The 21,785-nt window shown below is 37.5% G+C and overlaps 1 protein-coding gene across 1 annotated transcript; it reads left to right on the top strand.

Annotated features, from left to right (window-relative positions):
- Positions 1-7,395: 7,395 nt before the first annotated feature.
- LOC125668777 (annexin A11-like) lies at positions 7,396-13,207 on the top strand. The gene is made up of 9 exons (XM_048903190.2): positions 7,396-8,404; positions 9,309-9,384; positions 9,651-9,745; positions 9,974-10,087; positions 10,685-10,775; positions 10,956-11,104; positions 11,440-11,617; positions 12,358-12,470; positions 12,752-13,207. The coding sequence occupies exons 1-9, from the start codon at positions 8,399-8,401 to the stop codon at positions 12,869-12,871; spliced, it is 942 nt and encodes a 313-aa protein (XP_048759147.1). The 5' UTR covers positions 7,396-8,398; the 3' UTR covers positions 12,872-13,207.
- Positions 13,208-21,785: the final 8,578 nt, after the last annotated feature.

Raw genomic sequence — 21,785 nt, 5'->3', positions numbered from 1 at the left:
CCAGAAAAGCTGAGATTTATATGAAAGCTTCCTTATATAATGCAGATTCTAAATTGTTAAAATCATGGCCCCCGGGGGTAGGATGGGGCCACAATAGGGGATCAAAGTTTTACATACAAATATATAGGGAAAATCTTCTCAAGAACCACTGAGCCAGAAAAGCTGAGATTTATATGAAAGCTTCCTTATATAATGCAGATTCTAAATTGTTAAAATCATGGCCCCCGGGGGTCGGATGGGGCCACAATAGGGGGTCAAAGTTTTACATACAAATTTAAAAATCTTCCCAGAACCACTAAGCCAGAAAAGCTGAGATTTACATGAAAGCTTCCTGATATAGTGCAGATTCTAAATTGTTAAGATCATGGCCCCCGGGGGTCGGATGGGGCCACAATAGGGGGTCAAAGTTTTACATACAAATATATAGGAAAAATCTTCTTCCCAGAACCACTAAGCCAGAAAAGCTGAGATTTATATGAAAGCTTTCTGATATAGTGCAGATTCGGGTTTGTTAAAATCATGGCCCCCGGGGGTAGGATGGAACCATTGGGCCAAAGAAGTTCACATTTACATGAAAGCTTTCTGACATAGTGTAGATTCAAATTAACAAAAAACATGGCCTCCAGGGGTAGGTTTGGGGCCATAATAGGGACTACGGTTTTACATGCAAATAGATATGGAAAATCTTCTGATATGGACCAAAGTGACTCAGGTGAGCGATGTTGCCCATGGGCCTCTTGTTTTTTTAATATCTTCTCAAGAACCACTGATCAGAAAAGACAAAACTTGTGTGAAAGCTTGATCCATAATGAGTGGAGACTCGCAATAATTATTCAAATAATGGGGCCCCAGGGGAAGAGTGGACCACCATAGGGGATCAAAATTTTACATGATATATTAGGAGGTACAATGTATCTTTTAAAATCATCTTAAGAACAACAAGGCCATGTTAGTAAGCAAGCATCTCCGGGTAACATATGAATATAGACTTAACTCTATGATTATGGATGTTGCGTACCACAGGCTCTATAAACCAACACGGACCATGGATGATATTCCTTCCAAATCATGCCGTCAGTTCCTTAAGCTCAAATTTACAAACAAAGGAATAGATGCCGTCAACATAAGCAACATTCTTCGTCATAAAAGGGTTCAGTCGTGTATTCCAACTTATTTCAAGTTCAAGTCTACACCCTGTATTTCCTACAGCTATACTTCTACTATTGCATCCAAACTTTTTAATTATAAACAAACTATGCAGTGCTTAGATATAGACCATCTTATACGTAATCCACCAACATGTTCTTGTTCTTCATCTTCTTTCAACTATAGTCCAGCTGGACATGTCATTACTGGTGATGTTGATATAGTTGAAAATGAGGACCTCAAATCACTTATTCTTAAAGGTACTAAATACAGAGAACCTCGGTCTTTTAATTGGCGACAGAACTTCATCTCTATTATGAGTTCTGTCGAAGATTATGCCAGACGATGGGCTAAATATGAAAAAGAAGAACTTGATACATTGTCAGAATGGGTTAAAAGCATAAGAGGGATATTAAAATCCCGCATTAGACACATGAAAACAAAAGTACGTACCATCTATCCTTCTATATTTAGTAAACCAGAAGTGATAAAAGAATTAGATAGGTTATGTTTTGGTTCCAGCTGACAAAGCTAGTAACAACATTGTCTTTGTTTGTAAGGCTCATTATTACAACTGTATTTTAAACGAACTTGGCATTAATTCCACTTTTGGTAATCATACTTATACTCCAACTGCCCTTTCAAAAGACGAAATTCTTCAAAACCATGCTTCAGTTTTAGACACATTTAATATTCCAGTCAATGGGTCGAATGAATATGAGTTACCGTACCTATACTGGATTCCTAAGCTACATAAAAACCCTTACAAACAAAGATACATTGCTGGATCCAGTAAGTGCTCTACCAAGCCCCTATCTTTGCTCCTCACGAAAATGTTAACAGCTGTGAAGGAGAAACTTCAAACTTACTGTGCGACTACATATGCCAGAAGTGGTGTTAATCAAATGTGGATTCAAAAATTTCTAAAGAACTTCTAGTAAACTTGAAATCACAGAATTTTTCCCAAATCAATAGCATTAAAACCTATGACTTTTCAACACTATACACGACCATTCCTCACGATAAATTAAAGTCTAGACTTTTTGACATCATAGACAGTTGCTTCTTCAACAAAAACGGAAATATTCATATCTAGTGATCAGTCATTCAAAAACTTACTTTGTTAAACACCACTCTGATTCCAAGTACTCTGAAGTTGAAATAAAAAATATGCTAGAGTTCCTCATTGACAATATCTTCGTGGTCTTTGGTGATCAGGTTTTCCAACAGTCTGTTGGAATTCCCATGGGCACGAATTGTGCTCCTTTGTTAGCTGACCTGTTTTTATATTCATATGAAGCAGAATTTATTCAAAAACTTCTACGCGAGAAGAAAAAATCTCTCGCTGTGACCTTCAATTCGACTTTTAGATATATCGATGACGTTTTGTCTATTAACAATGATAGCTTTCATTCATATGTCGATTTGATATATCCCTGTGACCTCGAAATAAAGGACACCACAGAGTCGTCCACTTCTGCTTCATACTTAGATATTTTATTGAAAGTAGACATTAACGGCAAACTAACAACTCAACTGTATGACAAACGGGATGATTTCAGCTTCTCCATCGTCAACTTCCCACATTTATGTAGCAATATTCCATTATCACCTGCATATGGTGTTTATATATCTCAACTGATTCGATATGCAAGAACTTGTTCTGGGTATAGTCAGTTTTTAAATCGAGGTAAGCTACTGACAAAGTTGATTGTACAGGGATTTCAACAGTCTCGATTGAAGTCAGCATTTCGCAAATTCTATGGTCGTTATAACGATCTAGTTCGTCAATACAACCTCGCATTGGGTCAAATGCTGTCTGACGTGTTTCATACCGATTGTTAAGCCGTTCTTGGCACACTGATTTTGACTGCGGATAACTCCGTTTACCTGATCAGGATATGGGGCTCACGGCGGGTGTGATCGGTCAACAGGGGATGCTTACTCCTCCTAGGCACCTGATCCCACCTCTGGTGTGTCCAGGAGTCCGTGTTTGCCCAACTATCTATTTTGTATTGCTTGTAGGAGTTATGAGATTGATCACTGTTCGTTATCTTCACCTTGCATAAATTAAGTGGCGGCCGCCAGTTAAATATGAATTCTATATCCTGGCACCTTTCGGCTTCCGTAGCGGACCAACATTGGGGTATCTTGGCCGCAACCAATTCCTAACCGTTTTTGACACACTGGCAGACCATGAGTGTTGATAACTTGACGTGCTGTCTCTGTCGCCATCTGAAATCGGTTACGGAGGTTACGTATGACTCTATCTCTCACCGGTATCCTGACGTTGGCGCCCGCTCCTGGGACGGTCACACAATCTCACTGTGGCTCTGAGAACACCAACTAAGCGGGATTCTTGTACATGTACACATATTTCTGGGCTACATGACGTTGCGAATGTCCTTTGAGTAATGGCCCTACCCCAATCAACTTCATTTTTCGCTCTATAATATAATCGCTTCGAAAAGAATTGTTTGGCATTATCAAAAACTATTAATTAAGGAGAGCAGTGGTAGACTTGGGCAAATCTATAAAGAATCTTTAAAAAAAAAATTTCTCTTATTTCCAACAGTTTTTTTCCATTTAAAAAAAATGAAAGTTCATTTTATTGTTTAAGCGCTCGATTGTCTATAATTGCAGCCATTGGAAGTTCTATTGGTTATTCTTTCCACTGAATTGATAATATGTTCATCGAATTCCAAAATGAAAGGACAATCAAAAATATGAAATATATATCTATGAACTAAAGTTAATAAACTTGCTGATTTATTAATTACATGTTATAAAATTAGTTAATAACAAAACAATGACACCGATGAAATTGATTATGAAGTTTTCTTTGTGTATCATTTTCAGAATTTTTAATGTACGAGGGCTGTTCGATATCTAATGTGTATTGTACGATATCTCATAAGTATTCGACCCAAATAGTGAAATGAACATTACATCCCTTCCAAGTATTCTCCGCGGTTTGAAATGCATAATTTCAATCTCTGAATCCATTTCTGAAATGCGTCACGGTACGCCGATTTAGGTAGACCTCTGGGACACTGACTGATGGTTGAGCCAAGGGCTTGTCAGGACTTGTAACAACAACCAGATAAGAACTTTTTAAGTTTTGTAAAAAGGAAAACGTCGCATGGGGTTAGATCTCGAGGAGTATGGTGGGTGTGGCAAGACAGTATTAACCTCCGACGACTTCAAAACTTGCTTCACAAGCTCAGATGACTGATGTATGTGATGGAGCATTATCATAAAGTAGACGAACATGCCTAAATCCTGACATAGGGCGTCGTTTATGATAATATTTCTTGAGCTTTTTTAGTATAACATCTCTGTAATACCGACCTGTAACACTTTCGCTCTTCGGCACCGGAATTTGTACGGCTATACCATCACATGAAAAGAATATGCAATAAAAAACCTTCTTTGTGCTTATGGTTCTTTTGGCAACTACGGGCCTTCTACCGTGTTTAGTTAACCATATTTTGTTTCCAATTGTTCTTACAGGTTCGAAATAGTGAATCCAAGTTTCGTCACCAGTAACAATGTTTGCAAATGGTCTTTGATTGAATTTGGGAAACATTTTGAACAATTGCTTAGCGGTTTGTACTCGTACCTGTTTTTGGTCATCTGTCAATATATGCGGTATCCATTTGGCAGAAATCTTTCGTACTTTCAAAATGAAATACACCCGTGATAGCGATATGCCAACAGCTTTGGCGATATCATGAATCGTGTATCTACCATCACTTTCAATTATTTCCCTGATTTTTGAGACATTTGCCTTGCCTGTTAAGTCGCAGATCGGCCAGATTTTGCTGCATCTTTGACGGACTCTGTGCCAGTCAGAAATTTCTTTCTCCACCTACGAACTGTCTCATAAGATACCTTATCAGACCCATAAACTTCCCCCAATTCAGTAAAAATCTGCATTATCGAATGACCGAGTTTTGTGCGAACTTTTATATAAGCTCTAATTTCTTCAATATTATCAACCCGTTTCCCAATCATTTTTACAACAGTGGTCAACGACTGGCTCTATTGAAATGACTATAAGTTTAAAACTATATGGAGCTCAAGGCTCGTGTTTATACCGTTGGAAAGGTATTGAATAGAGCTATTCAAGAGTATCATCATCCAAGATATCGTGCAAAGCGTTATCCCGCTGTGATACAATACACATTAAGTATCGACCAGCCCTCGTATCAGTTAAACACATGAAGTTGGAATAAAACGGTGGCTGGTTTAGGGCAGGTGGAAGAGTTGTTGGGTTTTGTTTTGTTTTTTTCATGGAAACGAAATTTAAATTCGTGGCAACAAATCTTAATTTATGAGAACGAAATTTAAATTCGTGGCAACAAATCTTAATTCATGAGAACGAAATTTAAATTCGTGTCAACAAATCTTATTTCGTGGGAACGAATTTTATTTCAGTAAGAGATTTTAAACCCGAGAAATAGCATAGCACATTGGTTACTCTCTGCTAATAAAATCCGAGAATTTACTGATACATGTATATATGATATGTCCTATGATGCTTCAAATGTTGATTACTATATATATATATATATGATGCAAAATAAGCTTAAGTTTTGATTTATTATGAGTAATTAATTTTTTTTAATTTGGATTAGTGATTAAAGGTTATGGAATCTGTGAATTTTACAAGCTTAGAAGTCCTCTTAAAAGTGAATATTGAGTGTATCTTATTTCGTGAGAATGAAATTGTTTTCGTTGCAATGATATCAATTTCGCGGTAATGAATTTTTAAAATAAAATTCTTCCACCTGTCCAAAACCACCAACCGTAGAATAACGCGATTCGATAGGGTCAATCGATTATAAAGGATAAAATGACCTCATGCATAACGGCAGAGACATATATGTTCTTATTCGTTCTACTCAAACGAATATAAATAATTTATAAAATAAACACAAACACGTAGTTTAGGATATTAAGCGCTCTGAACGTGCAGTTTACTTATTTAGGATATTAAGCGCTCTGAACGTGCAGTTTACTTATTTAGGATATTAAGCGCTCTGAACGTGCAGTTTACTTATTTCGGATATTAAGCGCTCTGAACGTGCAGTTTACTTATTTCGGATATTAAGCGCTCTGAACGTGCAGTTACTTATGTCAAAAACACTGATATACATACACAATTCTTCACACAGTATATTCTCTTCCTTTCTACAAATAAAACAAGTTTCAACGATAAATCAAAGTGCTCGAGTAAAGCAAGGGCGAGAGAGTGGGGCATAAGTTATCTGCACTAAAAAGAGCCTTCGATCTACTCACTGACGGTGGTCAGTTAAAATCCGTGTAATGACTATTTAGATGTCACCTGACAAGGTGACAATTAGACTTCCCAATAGATTACAGGTATAAATAAACACGAACACGTGTTATTAGAACCTTTGATAAATACATATATAACAAGGTATACTTCTGATACTTGTGATGGGCAGAAACTAATTCCGGTGCCTTCCGAACGATGGCCACCCCGCCCCCACCCCCAACCTGTCGTTATTCAGTGTATTGTGTACCCCAACCTGTCGTTATTCAGTGTATTGTGTACCCCAACCTGTCGTTATTCAGTGTATTGTGTACCCCAACCTGTCGTTATTCAGTGTATTGTGAATTTGTTAATACTAATTCTAATTTCCAGTGGCGGATTTAACGGGGACGCAGCCGGCGCCCCCCCCCCCCCCCCCCTAAAATTTTCAAAGTTAAGGTAAATCGTGGTCTCTTGTTTAGAAAAATGTAAACGATAAAAGAAGCAATAATTCTTCCCCTCTCAGTGCAACAAATGACAAAATCTTTTGATTTATTGAATTACTTGTATTGGGAGAACTTACATTTTTTCCAAAAACCCTTAAAGTTTGCGTCATTTTATTGATTTCACTCTATCAAAACTGACAGAAAATAGTAAAAATGATTAAATAGGGGACATATTTCAAGCCCTATAAAATCTTTAAAATCCAGGAACTTCGCCCCCTGGGTCCCCGCCAGGGCTTCGCCCTTGACCCACTGGGGGCCTCAAGGCGGCCCCAAGACCCTCTGCGTAATAAAGTTGCACCCCTAACCGCAATTCCTGGATCCACCCCTGATTTCTAATTCTTTATTGGCGCAACACATCAACAAGTAATGGTCATTGCCCATGTGTAAAACAAATAACAATAATGATAGTAATGACATGGCATAGCAACAGTGTTACATACTTATGACAATAGTGATAATGTGTATATACATGTACTTGTGTCTTTAAGTGACGATTATGATGGATAATACATACATATATACACATGTTTGTCTATTCTGGACTCTGAATTAGAAATATTTAAAGTATTCTATCATATTCTATTCTATATACACACATATATAAACACATCCAAATTACAGTTCTTATTCATAATTAATACGCATAGACAAACTTATATGTAAACTCAAACTTTGTCATTATATTAAGCCTAATGATACTTTTGTTTGTATTTATACATTTTTTCTAGCATGCCCGTATTGATCAAAATAGCGTTTATTGTATATTTGCTGTAATCAAATTTATTACATTATTATTATTATTATTTTAGCATATAAATAATTTTTTAAAAATTACATTTGTTTGAACTGGTGAATAAGAATATAACAAATATTATTTCTGTTCCGTATATTGGGGATAAGCTACCTGTAATGAATACAGAAATTTTAAGTGAAGTGAATGAGACATAATGTGGTGACAAAGTCTCTGTTACTTACATGTAGAGGTAGAGAGATAACAGTTCTCATATTTGATCAAACATCCATGAATAGTTTACCTATATTTCCCTCCGCACCCTTTGTCCTTCAGTGCCACCCCCGCATCCATGTCCTAACTCCTAGACATATATAAGCCCCTCCTCCCTGGTTTTCATTTAAAAGGAATGCACTTCGATGTCAAAATGTATATAGTATAAAGTTTTCAACTATTCCTGTCTTACCTGATCGCCTCTGTATCTATTTATACGTCCCCGATTTAAAAAAAAAAATGTTAGTTTATATTACCATAAAGATTGATAGGCGTTACTTGCGCATTCTACAGCCTACGCACGAGCATCAATGAATTTCTCTATATGAATCACTTATTATCACGTGACTTTTTACCTGCCAACTCAGGTATTCTTGACTCGCTTGGAAAGGGAGGGGCATTCCATCACATTTAGAAGCCGGCAGAGGAACACGGTAGAAAAACTTCAGCAATACTCACAAAATGACGGTAAGCATTGAATTTATAATTTCACCATCACAATTCTATCCTGTTTTATACGTAAAATGCGCAAAATCAGCATTATATACCAAGTAAAGTTTGTTTACATTTTGGACATCGCCCATGGCAGGTGTGTACATATACATGTAGAAGTTTGTTTATTCAATCAATAAATCTTTCAACATGAAATCTTATCTCCCTCACAGTCGTGGTGTGTGTTTTAGCATTGTGTTAATTGCCCTGTAAAGTTTTTCTATTCTAAATTATTTTTGGGCTATTCTCTCGAGATGCACATAAAGTTTTAAGTTAGCTGACCCCCAAAAATCTTTATTCCAGCAACCGAGAGTACCCTTTAAGCACATTGTTTTTAAATCGGCACTTATTTTAAAATATTTCGTGGTAAAAGGAGAATTTATTCCACAATGAGGGCTTTGTGTATTTTTCACGCTCGAGTGACGTAATAATTTACCTTTCCTGTTTTGAACAAGCCACATGACTTTCGTGGTATGTCAGAGATGTTACACATTGACATATAACATGGAGGACATTATTTCTCGGGATATCTTGTAAGATAAGCACAGACGCAAACACAGAATGACTTACAACATGATGCTTTCCCCGTATACATGCACAGGCAACGAGATTTCATTCGGTTAGAAAGATGGAAAAACTTAAATTTCACCCAAATTGTAGCTGAGAAGAGCAGGGCCAAGAATACTGTTTCTGTGCTGTAAATCTGCTACCTGAACGATTTTGATCTTGTCTGCATTTTGTAGTGAGAGATAATCAAACCGTATTTTCGACACATTTCAAAATTTGATTATGCATTAAAATTAGCCCGATAGATTGTACTTTAAAGGAAAATATCAACCACAACGATTCCCTTTTTTAAAACAGATAATTTCTTTTTTAGGGGACAGTCTATCCAGCAGACGACTTCGATGCCGAGGCGGCAGCTGCGGGGATGCGTGAGGCCATGACTGGGTTTGGTGAGTTTGTACACACAGGTGCCCGTTATATCCTTGACATCATCAGGTCACATATTTTTAGCCTAGGGGCAGAAATACTTGGTCGTGTATCACCCGGCCTTATTCCTTTCGGGGGACCAAAATGTGTACACACCCTTATAGAATGACCGCTAACACAATGAAGACATATCAGAAAGACAAAAAAAAAAATGACAATTTTGTATCGGTCCTTTACAACATAAAATAAACAGATAGAATTTATATTGAATTTGTTTTTCAAACACCAGGTACAAGCGAAGAAGCCATCATATCAATATTAGTGAATCATTCGTTTCAACAGAGACAAGAGATTGCAACAGCATTCAAAACGGCATACGGAAAGGTAAATAATTTAAATGTACATTTTATATTTCCTGAAAATAAAATATTACCTGTAGAATTCGTTTTTATGATGTTTTTGAATTATGAATGCACTTGAAATTGTTCATAAAACAAAATATCTTACAAGATTTACTGCTTTTCCGTGCAAAACGTCCACAAAGAAGCGGATGTTAGTCAACGATTTACGCAATAGTTATACTTAACTAATTTTTCCCAACCTTTCCTTCAGGACCTAATTGAGGATCTTAAGGATGAATTGGGAGGAAACTTTGAGGATGTGTGTGTTATGATGTTGGCCACCCCCAGACAGACAGACGCCCGCGAACTGAACAAAGCTATCAAGGTCAGCAGTCCACCAATAGATTGAACATATATAATTGCAATTACAAAATGGATAAGCCCAGAACAGTTAACACATTCAGTGTTTTCTGGTTCAGAGGAGAAAGGAAATATTACAAGCTGAACAACGTAAACAAATGACAACACCCGCCCTGATTCCCGCCAATAGTAACTCAATATTAAAAAGGATATACATGTACATGTAATATGCAGATGGTTGACATGGATAATTTTTCAAAAGACTTTATATTTTCATGCATCTAAACAAATATTGGGACAGGCTAACTGTCATCATCGACCACACTCCTTTAAATAAATATATTTATCTGATAAAAGCAAGTATGCGTATTCACATGGCAGCTTTTAGCAGGGGTTATCTGTGTTGTTGAAAATGGGCGTGAACAGTCAAGTTTCTAATTCTTTTAACCTTTAAACTTTAGAACTTCGATAGTGTATCAGCATTAACACAGCAATTAAAGGAATACTTATCATAATATTTTGTTATCTTATAATAACGATACTTACTATAGTGTGTGTAATAACAGGATTCATTAATATAGTATATGCATAAATAGCTGACCAATATTTTCTAAAACTATAGGGAGCCGGCACAGATGAATCTGTCTTAGTAGAAATCATGGCGTCCCGAACCAACGAGGAGTTGGCAGAAATTAAAGAAATCTACGAAAAAGGTAAAAACAATCAAAATCAACACCCCATGGTCATTTTGACTCGCTGTGACGTCATTGTATACACTCTGGCCACTTCCTTAGGCGATCTCTGTGAATTCTATGAACAGTTAGTTGACTGAGATTCAGTTTGGTAACAAAAAGCTTATGATCATCACTTTCCTCTCTTTCATCGTTTTCCAGAATTTGAGACCACATTAGAGGAAGACCTCCAGTGTGACACCAGCGGTTATTTTGGTCGTCTGATGGTGGCGCTGTGTGCTAATGGGCGGGAACCGAGCGAAGGCTGGGATATGGCGGAGGCGGAGGAATCTGCAGAAAAACTGTATGAGGTATGGACCTATAAAATATATGATATCGTCTTACACCACGGGTGCAAAGAATGGATACATGTTGCATATTGTATATACATGTATATTGGTTTCCCCCAACAACCTGGGCGTTCATTTTCGAGTGACTTTGTCATTGATCGTGATATGGTTGGGGAAGGAATTGTATCTAAATATTAACCTTTGAGGCATGTTATGCCGCCAAAGCGTCTCCCTATTTTCAAAATCTTATCGGCCTTTGCTCATGCGCTCAACCTCAGCCACGCCATTGCGTGATATGGAAATCGGAGCGATTGTTCTCTTGACTAGTACTGAATCTACCTTTTCCGGAATTTTAGGCTGGAGCTGGAAGTCTGGGTACCGAGGAAGCGGAAATCAATGCCATTTTGTGTATAAAGAGCTATGACCAACTTAGAGCAATATTTCATAAATATGATGAATTAAAGGGCAACTCTCTGGAAGATGACATTTCAAGTGAAACCAGTGGGTCCTTGAAGGACGGATTTCTTGCCATAGGTAACAATTACCATTTTAAATTATCAATCTTATTGATAGAGGTATAGATGTGTCAAGTTTTTGAACTCGCTATCTTCATTGCACATCCGTCCTGTTACAGCAACAATAAAGCAATACAACACACGTTTTCATTGTCTATATAGGTAATCTCTGTGTGTATACAAACTATATTTTTGTGTATATGTACATCCAATAGCGCTTTCATTGTCTATATAATATAGGTAATCCCTCTCTGTTTATGTAAACTATATTTTTGTGCATATCCAGTACGCGCTTTCATTGTCTATATAGGTAATATATCTGTGTATGTAAACAGTTCTGTACATGAGCCCTGCTTTCAGTCTTTTGATCTCTGTGTATGTAAACTATATTTTTGTGTATATCCAGTACGCGCTTTCATTGTCTATATAGGTAATATATCTGTGTATGTAAACAGTTCTGTACATGAGCCCTGCTTTCAGTCTTTTGATCTCTGTGTATGTAAACTATATTTTTGTGTATATCCAGTACGCGCTTTCATTGTCTATATAGGTAATATATCTGTGTATGTAAACAGTTCTGTACATGAGCCCTGCTTTCAGTCTTTTGATCTCTGTGTATGTAAACTATATTTTTGTGAATATCCAGTACGCGCTTTCATTGTCTATATAGGTAATATATCTGTGTATGTAAACAGTTCTGTACATGAGCCCTGCTTTCAGTCTTTTGATCTCTGTGTATGTAAACTATATTTTATCCAGTTGAGGTAGCTAGATACAAACCCCGATTCTTTGCCAAGAAGTTAAAGGACACCATGGCGGGGCTGGGAACCAGCGATGACGATCTTATCCGAATTATCGTAACCAGAAGCGAGGCAAGTAATGATGTGGATGAGTTATTGTAAAAGTCATAAAATATGACAGATGGCTGTCATGTTCGGTCCTCAGGAATATCCGAGTTACAGTCCTCTGATACAATTTTATAGAATTAATCAGCCACAGGAAATTAGCTCATTAATCCAAGATTTTAAAAAAATATGATACGTGTATATATAAAAGCGGTGCAATTATTCTGTTATGGCTATGGGGCTATTTTTTCGCTCATCGTTTCCAGCTTGATATTTAAGCTTTTACTATTGTATTATTTCCTCTTTAGGACGACTTGGAAGAGATTAAGGAAGAATATCAGGCACTCTATGAGAAGTCTCTGGCCGACGATGTCTCGGACGAGTGCTCAGGAGACTACAAGAGCATGCTCCTGGCTATCATCAAGTAAACAGGAAACGGCGGGAAAATGATGTGGTTTTCTCTCTCCAATTAATGCAATAGTATACATGAATTGAGTCTTATTTTGTATTACACTGCATTATCAAACCAAAGTCTGTACATTCACGAACGTTTATACATATCAAGTTTCTGTGACGGCTAACTTACAGTCGTGCTTATGCGAGAAACGATATCGTTTACACATTTGTAGGTCGACTTTGTCATAATTTACTAATATGTGCAATTTATTGAAAGAAAGTTGCAGTCAATAAAACTGGGACTTACTGGTACATGGTGTGACATTTAAAAAAAAGTTGTTTTGAATATAAAAATGTATTTACATTTCTGATGTTTTTGCCGTCTATATCTTTACCAATTGAAACAGTCATTTCCTCATAAATGTGAAGGAGGTACGTGTGCCAGTGAATGTTATACAGATAGTACGACGAAGTGGCTTAATCCTCTGGGTTTCCTGGGGGAACATAGGGCGGCAACCACATTCTTCCAACGTACAGGGTTCTGGGCGATCCTCTTGAAGCTCAGCCCATGTCATTCCAGCAGTCTTCACTTCTTCGTTTACGCTTCTACGCCAAGTCTGTCTGGGTCTTCCTACTTTTCTTTTGCCCTGCGGGTTCCATTCAAGGGCTTGTCTAGTGACGTTTGACGAGGACTTGCGAAAAGTGTGGCCAATCCAGCTCCACCTCCGTTTTCTGATTTGTAGGTCTATTGGAACTTGCTTGGTCTTACTCCAGAGTTCTGAATTTGGAATAATATCCGGTCATCTGATGTTAATGAGGCGTCGGAGACATCTGTTGATGAATGTCTGGAGCTTGTGGGTGTTTGTTTTCGTTGTTCGTCAAGTTTCAGAGCCATAAAGGACAAATTTTACATTGGTGTTAAAAATTCTGATTTTGTTGTGGAGTGAAAGTGCAGAGGAATTCCAAATTGGTCTGAGGACAATAAAGGCATGTTGAGCTTTGTTGATGCGACTCTTTATGTCTTCGTCTGTCCCGCCATCTTTGCTGATCACACTACAAACTTGTCTGTTTCCTTGATGTCGCCCTGTCCAAATCGTAGTGGGTTCTGTTGCCGGTTGTTGACTCTCATTGCCTCTGTCTTTTGATGTTGATATGGAGGCCTGTCTTTCCTGCTTCTTCAGCAACACGGCACAACTTCTCTTGGGCATCTTGCTGCTTGTGGGAGAGAAGACTGATGTCATCAGCAAAGTCCAGGTCCTCCAACAGTGTAGTGAAGGTCTACTGGATTCCCGTCTTCTGGCCTGCTGTGGACTGCCGCATTACCCAGTCAATTACTATCAGGAAAATTGTTGGCGAGAGTAAGCAGCCTTGACGAATACCGGTTCCTACAGGGAAAGGTTCCGTCAGCTTCCCATCATGTACGACCTGGCATGTGGCATCTTCGTAAAGTTGCTGGATGATGGAGACACATTTGCATGGGAAGCCGTAGTGTTGCATGAGTTTCCAGATGGTATCCCTGTCAACACTGTCAAATGCCTTCTGGAAATAAAAAAAAAAGACGGCATACAGGGGGCCTGCCACTCCATAGACCGCTCTATGATTATTCTCATTGTGGCAGTGTGGTCTGTGCAGGATCTGTCTTGATGAAAGCCTGCCTGTTCTTACGCAGAGTTCTGTCGAGGGCAGTCTTTAGTCTCCCCAACATGATCCAGCTGGCTAGCACCTTCCCTGGAATGGATAACAGCATAATGCCCCTCCAGTTGCTGCATGATGAGAGATCTCCTTTTCTTCACAAGGTGTCCTTTCTTCCGGTCTTTGTAGTACGATGGAGTATTCTTGTGTACAGTTCTTGTCCTCGTGTATTTTCAAAAAATGAAATTTATTTCTTGCGTATTTCCCAGTATTGTATAGTATTGGGGCATTTTGACCATTTGTCTAATGCCACATCCGACCCTGGTTAAATGAACCGTACACGTGGCAATGGTTATTGGTTAATGTGTTTCTCTACTGTATGTATTTATATTCACTCCACTCCGATTTCCCTTATAACTTTACTAATTGAAATTCATAAACCTATAACTTTAGGTTTGATATAAGTTGATATTTACGCATGAATACAATTCTCATTTTAATGATTATTAGAATGCTAATGCAAGAAATGTTTTTGAAAGTGTATAAGATGATCTTTACGTCAGTATATGGGGTATAAGGAATGTATTTTTTTTTAATACACGAGGGTGTGAACTGCAACACTTTACGCCATTATACTTTCATGAAGCGCTAACGTTGTTTATGACGCATGCCGACGTCAATCGTCGCAGTTAATAAAAGTATGCCGGTGTAGAGGCAAATTTTGACTCCCATAGAATAATGACCGGGGTCATTTTTCGACGTCGAAAAATGACCCCCGGTCATTATTCGACGTAGAATAATGACCCCTTTTGCCCGTAGAAAAAATGTCTTTTTCAAAAAATCAGTCCATTTCACATTTAGAAAAATGACCCTCGTGGAATAATGACCCCCTTGTAAATTTTATTAAGGATTATTTCTCTGGTAATACCTAAGGGAGGCAGTCCAACATTGTCATATTATAAGTAAATCTATCATTCATATGAAACGTAACCATATTAAAACATACATGTATTAGGAATTGTAATCTTGTTTCAAAAATAAGAATTTACTTGTTTTGACAAAATAGTGACTCGTACCAAATAAGTGTCTAGTCACAGCGAGTTATATTCGTTATTACGAGTAAATATATGCATAGTTATATCGAGATACATGCAATCGTCTTGCCATAAAGGGAATGTGGGTTCAGGCGTGGAAGGGGGCTATATAGTTACATTTGTAAACATGCATTAGTTTATTCTACACTAAGGGCCATAACATGCAAACAGAGTGCGTAATTGATTTGATATACACAGAGTAGCTACTACCATAATTGTGAAATCCTTGTCCCCATGTGTTATTAATGTTAGAGTGTTATGCTAACCCATTCAGAATTGCATATAGTCAATGTAGCTATAAATATCTTACAAAGAATATGGAGTATGATATCAAATGTCAGACTTTGCTTAAGAATGCAGATAAATACTCGTCAAGACTTTGCTAAAGAATGCAGACAAATACTCGTCAAGACTTTGCTAAAGAATGCAGACAAATACTCGTCAAGACTTTGCTAAAGAATGCAGACAAATACTCGTCAAGAACATTTCTCATCAGACTTGAATTGTTAATGTTGTTATGAATATACATGCATAGCATAGAGCTACATGTAGCCTGTTTTGGATTTTCTCCGAGACTATTCTTAGCGGTTTATATCATCAGTTTTAAGAAGATTTCACGCCTCTCACAAGAAGTATTGTATTTAGACGCAGCTCTTTTTTATGTGTGTGTTTGATTACCTCAAATTTAATGAACTATAGTTCTTACTTTTATTTCATTAACCGTGAAAAAAAATTTACACATGGAATAAATTTGATAAGAGGAGCAGCAGGAACGATAACTCTGGGTAAATAATGACCTGAAAACCCGTATCAACCCCTTTAAAATAAATCAATCTGCTAAGAAAGGGAGGGGGTCATTTTTCTACGGGGGTCATTAATTTCCAGGTATGAAACGCAACATAATGACCCCTGGGTCTTCTTTCTACAAAATTATTCAATTTTTTTACGGCTAGGGGGTCATTTTTCGACGTCGAAAAATGACCCCCTGTTATTATTCTATGGGAGTCAAAATTTGCCTCTACACCGGCTTAAATTGGTCGCCTAGTGTTTTCAAAAGTAAAATATTTATAGTTACGTGTAACTTCATATTCCCTGCAATTATCCGCCCTTGCGAGTTGACATGATCAACAGCCCTAGCCAGGACTGGTTTGAGTGTCAAATTTCAACTCGATTGGTTGCAAACATTGTGATATTAGACTGATGTTGTCCTAGTTTGAAGATTTTCTCGGGGGTTTTCTGTAATAAGATTACATTTCTAAATTGAATTAATTTCCTCTCAAGTTTGACTTTCAATGCTTGCGTGTATCCAGGCTGAGAAAATTTCCCCCCAAAGGGTCTAGTCCCATAGTTTGATACCCGCGGCTGATCTTGTCGTTTACCCGAGACGAGATCAGCTGTGGGTATCCCACGATGGTTCATCCCTTGTAATGTATAGAAATAGGCAAGTACATGTAGATGTAGTTTTTGGCCACTTCTGGATCAAACTATTGTCCATCTCAAACGAAATATGCTAATATTACGAATTCCATTCTGTAGGTCGGGGTTTAAAAATACAAAAGAGCTTAAGAATTGAGACATGACCCCACCCCACCCCACCCCCTTGCGATTAATCTAATGTAACACTTTTCACATAATAAAATGTATGGAAAACCTAAAGAAGTGATAAAATTAAGTACACACGGTCATGTTTTAGTAAAACATAAATGAAGATATGTCTGACCAATCACAATAACCTGTACTGACCCAAGTCATAAATCGAGCACCTCAGTTTAAAACTGTGATGTTTTCGTGTCTAGTTCGCTTATATTTGGCACCCGACCACCGTCGGAAACCCACGGTTGATTATGCTTCGTTCCTCTCTCCATCACCCGTGGGTCCATTCATTCCTACTCGCTCGTTCTTATGAATGATTATGAGGCAATTTGATTGGGCGCTCATAGTACACCCTGAGCATTTGTTCAATCAACAAGACGCTTTCAGCCCAATTTCGGTATAAAATTGTTGTAGTAGCAAAGTAAGTTAATGCTACCTTTAAAAGCAGACGAGTTCCGTTACTATAACGATTACTTTGATTGGATGATATTTTTAAATAGGCACCCAATATAAGCACAGGGGCTAAGCCCGTTTTGGGCCCGAACTCAATCTCGGTTGAGATTCGGCTTGGCTGAATATTTGGACTGACGCCGCGCCTTCACCGAATCTCGGAGCAGTCCTTCATAATTCATGTCTGGAAAGTTACTATCAGCTTCGACCGTTCTAGCAATTAATGTGCACTTAATTAAGTGACACTGCTGTTCGCTTCAAATCAATTGACTATCAAACTAAATCTGTATCACTATTAAAAGGTAGTACTCTACATCGTCATAATGGCTGACTTCCTTTAAAAACAATTTTTTTCAGATTACCTTCTACTAAAACTATTTTTTGACAAAATAAAGTAAATCTGAAAATTTTCATCTTCAAAATATTGTTGTATATAACCTCCACTTTTAATCTACATAAAATTTCTCTGGTGTAGCATACATCCTTAATGCTGTATTACTTACCGTCTAAGTATGTAAATTCCATAAAATAAACCATCACTTATATTTTTCCGTTCAAATGAAGACTTCTATGGCGCAATATTTTATCTCCCAAAATTGAAGAGTTCCTATAGTGTGTTTTTTAAATTAGCGAAGTGCAAGTATGTATGTAGAGATAAAATGTATCAGTAACTAGACAAAGCAGACTATAGGAACTCTTCAATTCCAGGAGATAAAATAGTGTGCCATGGAAGTCTTCATTTGAACGGAAAATTTAGTGCCTATTTTCTTTTGGGGATTTTTATACCTAGACGGTAAGCAATACAAAATTAATAGTGATAGAGAGTTAGTTTGATAGTCAAATCACTTATTTGAAGCGAACAGCAGTGTCAAATAAGTGCTAGAACTGGCAGAAGCTGAAAGTAAATTTCCAGACATGAATTACTGCTCCGAGATTCGGTGAATGCGTTTGACTATTCTCTCTCGACTTCTCTAAAGAGAATAGCGTTTGACCAGTGCAAATATTCAACCGAGCCGAATCTCAACCGAGATTAGGCCCGAACTCTGTGATACCATAAATATAGATGGTATCACAGAGTTCGGGCCCAATACGGGCTTAGCCCCTGTGGACATAAGTAAAAGCAACCGCACTTGCTACAGGTCAAAACTTGTTGCACTTCACCGAAAGCCGATGACGTACATGAGAAATTCTTGGGTGGGACAAAAAACACCCCCCCCCGGGGCAAACTTAGGTTGGTTGTATCGCTTGAAAAATTGTCACTCATATGGAAATGTCACCATTGCCGGTGAAGGGCTGCAAAATTTAGGCCTATGCTCGACGCTTACGGTCTTTGAGCAAGAAGAGATTTTTATCGTGCCACACCTGTTGTGACATGGGGCGTCGGTTTTTGCTGTCTCGTTCAAAGAACCGCCTCATTTAGTCGCTTTGTACGACAAGCAAAGGGTAATAAATAAAAAAAATGTTTATTCGGAATATACATACAAGCATACATACATACCAAGAATAACCCATGAAAGTTCGAAAGCTTATTTCTAATGGGGCTCTTTGATGCACGAATGTCTGCGCTAGGGGGTCATTTATGTGGGAGGAAACCCAGGTGTCCGGGCGGGCGACCGCCATATCCTCTCACATATACTGAGGACCTATTCTTACCCGTATCATCACGGGATCCTAACTTAGGCCGTAAGTGCATAAAAAAAGTCGTAAATAAGAATATTTGTGTGGGATTACCGGTATTTGCAGTAATGGTTGCAAGAAGAAGAAAAAAAAAGGGGTTAATCTAGAAATCTGCATATTTTCGGAAGGGTGGGTTTCATACCGCATAGGCGGATCCAGGAATTTGTGAAAGGGGGGGGGTCTAGCACTTGATCTTTCAGCTACTGTTCACAATCTCCACCCTCACCCCATTTACACCTTTTGCTAGTGTATAGAACATCTTGTGGGGGGGGGGGGGGGGTCTCAAGACAATTATATACATGGAAATGCTTCGCGTTATTCACTACTTGTTTCCAAAGTTGTAGTCATTATTTGGAGCCGTATAGATTTGAGCCCGTTCTTTCGCAAGAGGAATTTAAGAAAAGAAGACGTTCAGTCAAGTCGCAGATCAGGCAGATGGTACTTGTTTCTTCATATATGTAAAAATCTCAAACCTCAACTTGTCATTACGCAAATGATGGATCCACAGTTTACATAGTATTTTCTTTTCAAATAACTTTGTTGGGTTAGGAATTGTAATGAACTGCTTGACAGGAAGGCATCCACCTATTTACAACGTATTCGTAAAATCTACGACATGCACATCTTTGATGATCTTAGAATTTCATCAAAACCGGAATAGACGGTGTGACGTCAAAATTATTGATTTTTTTGGTCTTGAATACAAAAGAGTTCCGCATCATGGCAGCCTCTATAGATAGCGGGAATTTCAATTTTAACGTTTTAAAATTAATACTGAAGCTTATATAGGCCGTATATCAAAAGAATAGTATGACAAATCTTTATCATATAATTAATCCTATCATCTATTATGTAAAAAAAAAATAGATTTTAATGGTGTACACATTGAATTTGTGAAGCAGGCTAAACTATTAGGTGTTTAGATAATACTTTATCATGGGATGCCCACGTGAGTTTATTTAAAAAAAATTGTAAGAAAGCTTGCTGTACTTAAGAGAGTGAGTTTATTTTATGCCGGCAAATGCACTTATAAAGGTTTTTAATTGTATTGTTTTTTCCAAATTTTACTTACTGCTGTACTGTCTGGTGTAACGAACAAAATCAACTACTGTATATTTAGAGAGAAAAAATTCAAGCTGCAAAAGAGCTAGGTAGCAAGAATACTTTTAAATATTCGAGATATCAGGACCTCTACTGGCTTTTTATTTTCTTGCCAATCAAGGATTATATATGTTTAGAAAAGTTGTCTTTCTGTTCAAAGTTTTAAACAATCAAATGCCAAATTACCTAAATGTGTTTAAATATACAAGAGATGTGAGTTGCTGCCAAACCAGGTCGAATGATTATATGTCTAATTTATTATATTTACCAAGAGCTAAAACTGAAAATTATAAACGGTCATACAGCTACTCTTCTGCATTCCTTTGGAACAAACTGTCTCAAAATGTTCGAAACTCTGGTTCGGTTGACATTTTTCAAGCTGTGTATCTAATGGAATATTTTAATAGAAGTAGCACTTAAAAACATCGTGCGTTCCTCTTTTTGTTCAGTTGTGCCAAATAATGTACATATGTAGTTGTGATATAGCACTGTGTGTACGAAAGCCTACTAGGATCAAATTGGGGGGGGGGGGGGGTAAATAGAAAGGCGTTATAACGCGAAAAGAGGCGTAAGAACGCAAAATGAAAAGGCGTTATAACGCGAAAAAAAGGCGTTATTACGCCTTTCTAAAAGGCGATATTATACCTACATTGTATATACACGTCGGTATAATACCTTAGTCACTTTCTTTGTTTAAAGAATTCAAACTGAAAACTATAGTTCAACTTTGCTTTATAAATGCATATTCTTATAAATTCAACTTTGCCTTATAAATGCATAATCTTATAAATTCAACTTTGCCTTATAAATGCATATTCTTATAAATTCAACTTTGCCTTATAAATGCATAATCTTATAAATTCAACTTTGCCTTATAAATGCATATTCTTATAATTTCAACTTTGCCTTATAAATGCATATTCTTATAATTTCAACTTTGCCTTATAAATGCGTATTTTTATAATTCAACTTTGCCTTATAAATGCGTATTTTCCAATTCCATTATGATTACATGTTGGAGGGAGGTTAAAAACGTGGTTTAATCTAATTCTTGTTTCCAGTACAATCTTCGATTATCAATATCTACCCCTTTTGAATTTATGGTGGAAACTTACACACATACCACCCCCTCCTCCCCAAGGTTTGTCTCACCTATTGTCTTTGGACAGAAGCAACACCCTGCATGTACATGAGTGTAAACATAGAATATTTAAATACAATTTCCTTTTTAAAATCTTATCTACATCATATTTTATTAAAAGATGCATCGGATATCCATTCCGAGATAAGATTTGCATATATATATCCAGGGGCGGATCCAGGAATTGCGGTTACGGGGGGGGGGGGGCGCCACTTTATGAGGCAAGGGGTCTGGGGTTCCCAATGGGTCCAGGACAAA

The sequence above is a fragment of the Ostrea edulis genome, chromosome 4, assembly GCF_947568905.1.
Source record: "Ostrea edulis chromosome 4, xbOstEdul1.1, whole genome shotgun sequence".
NCBI lineage: Eukaryota > Metazoa > Mollusca > Bivalvia > Ostreida > Ostreidae > Ostrea > Ostrea edulis.
The sequence above is the reverse complement of the archived record's forward strand: the minus strand, read 5'-3'. Positions and strand labels throughout refer to the sequence as shown.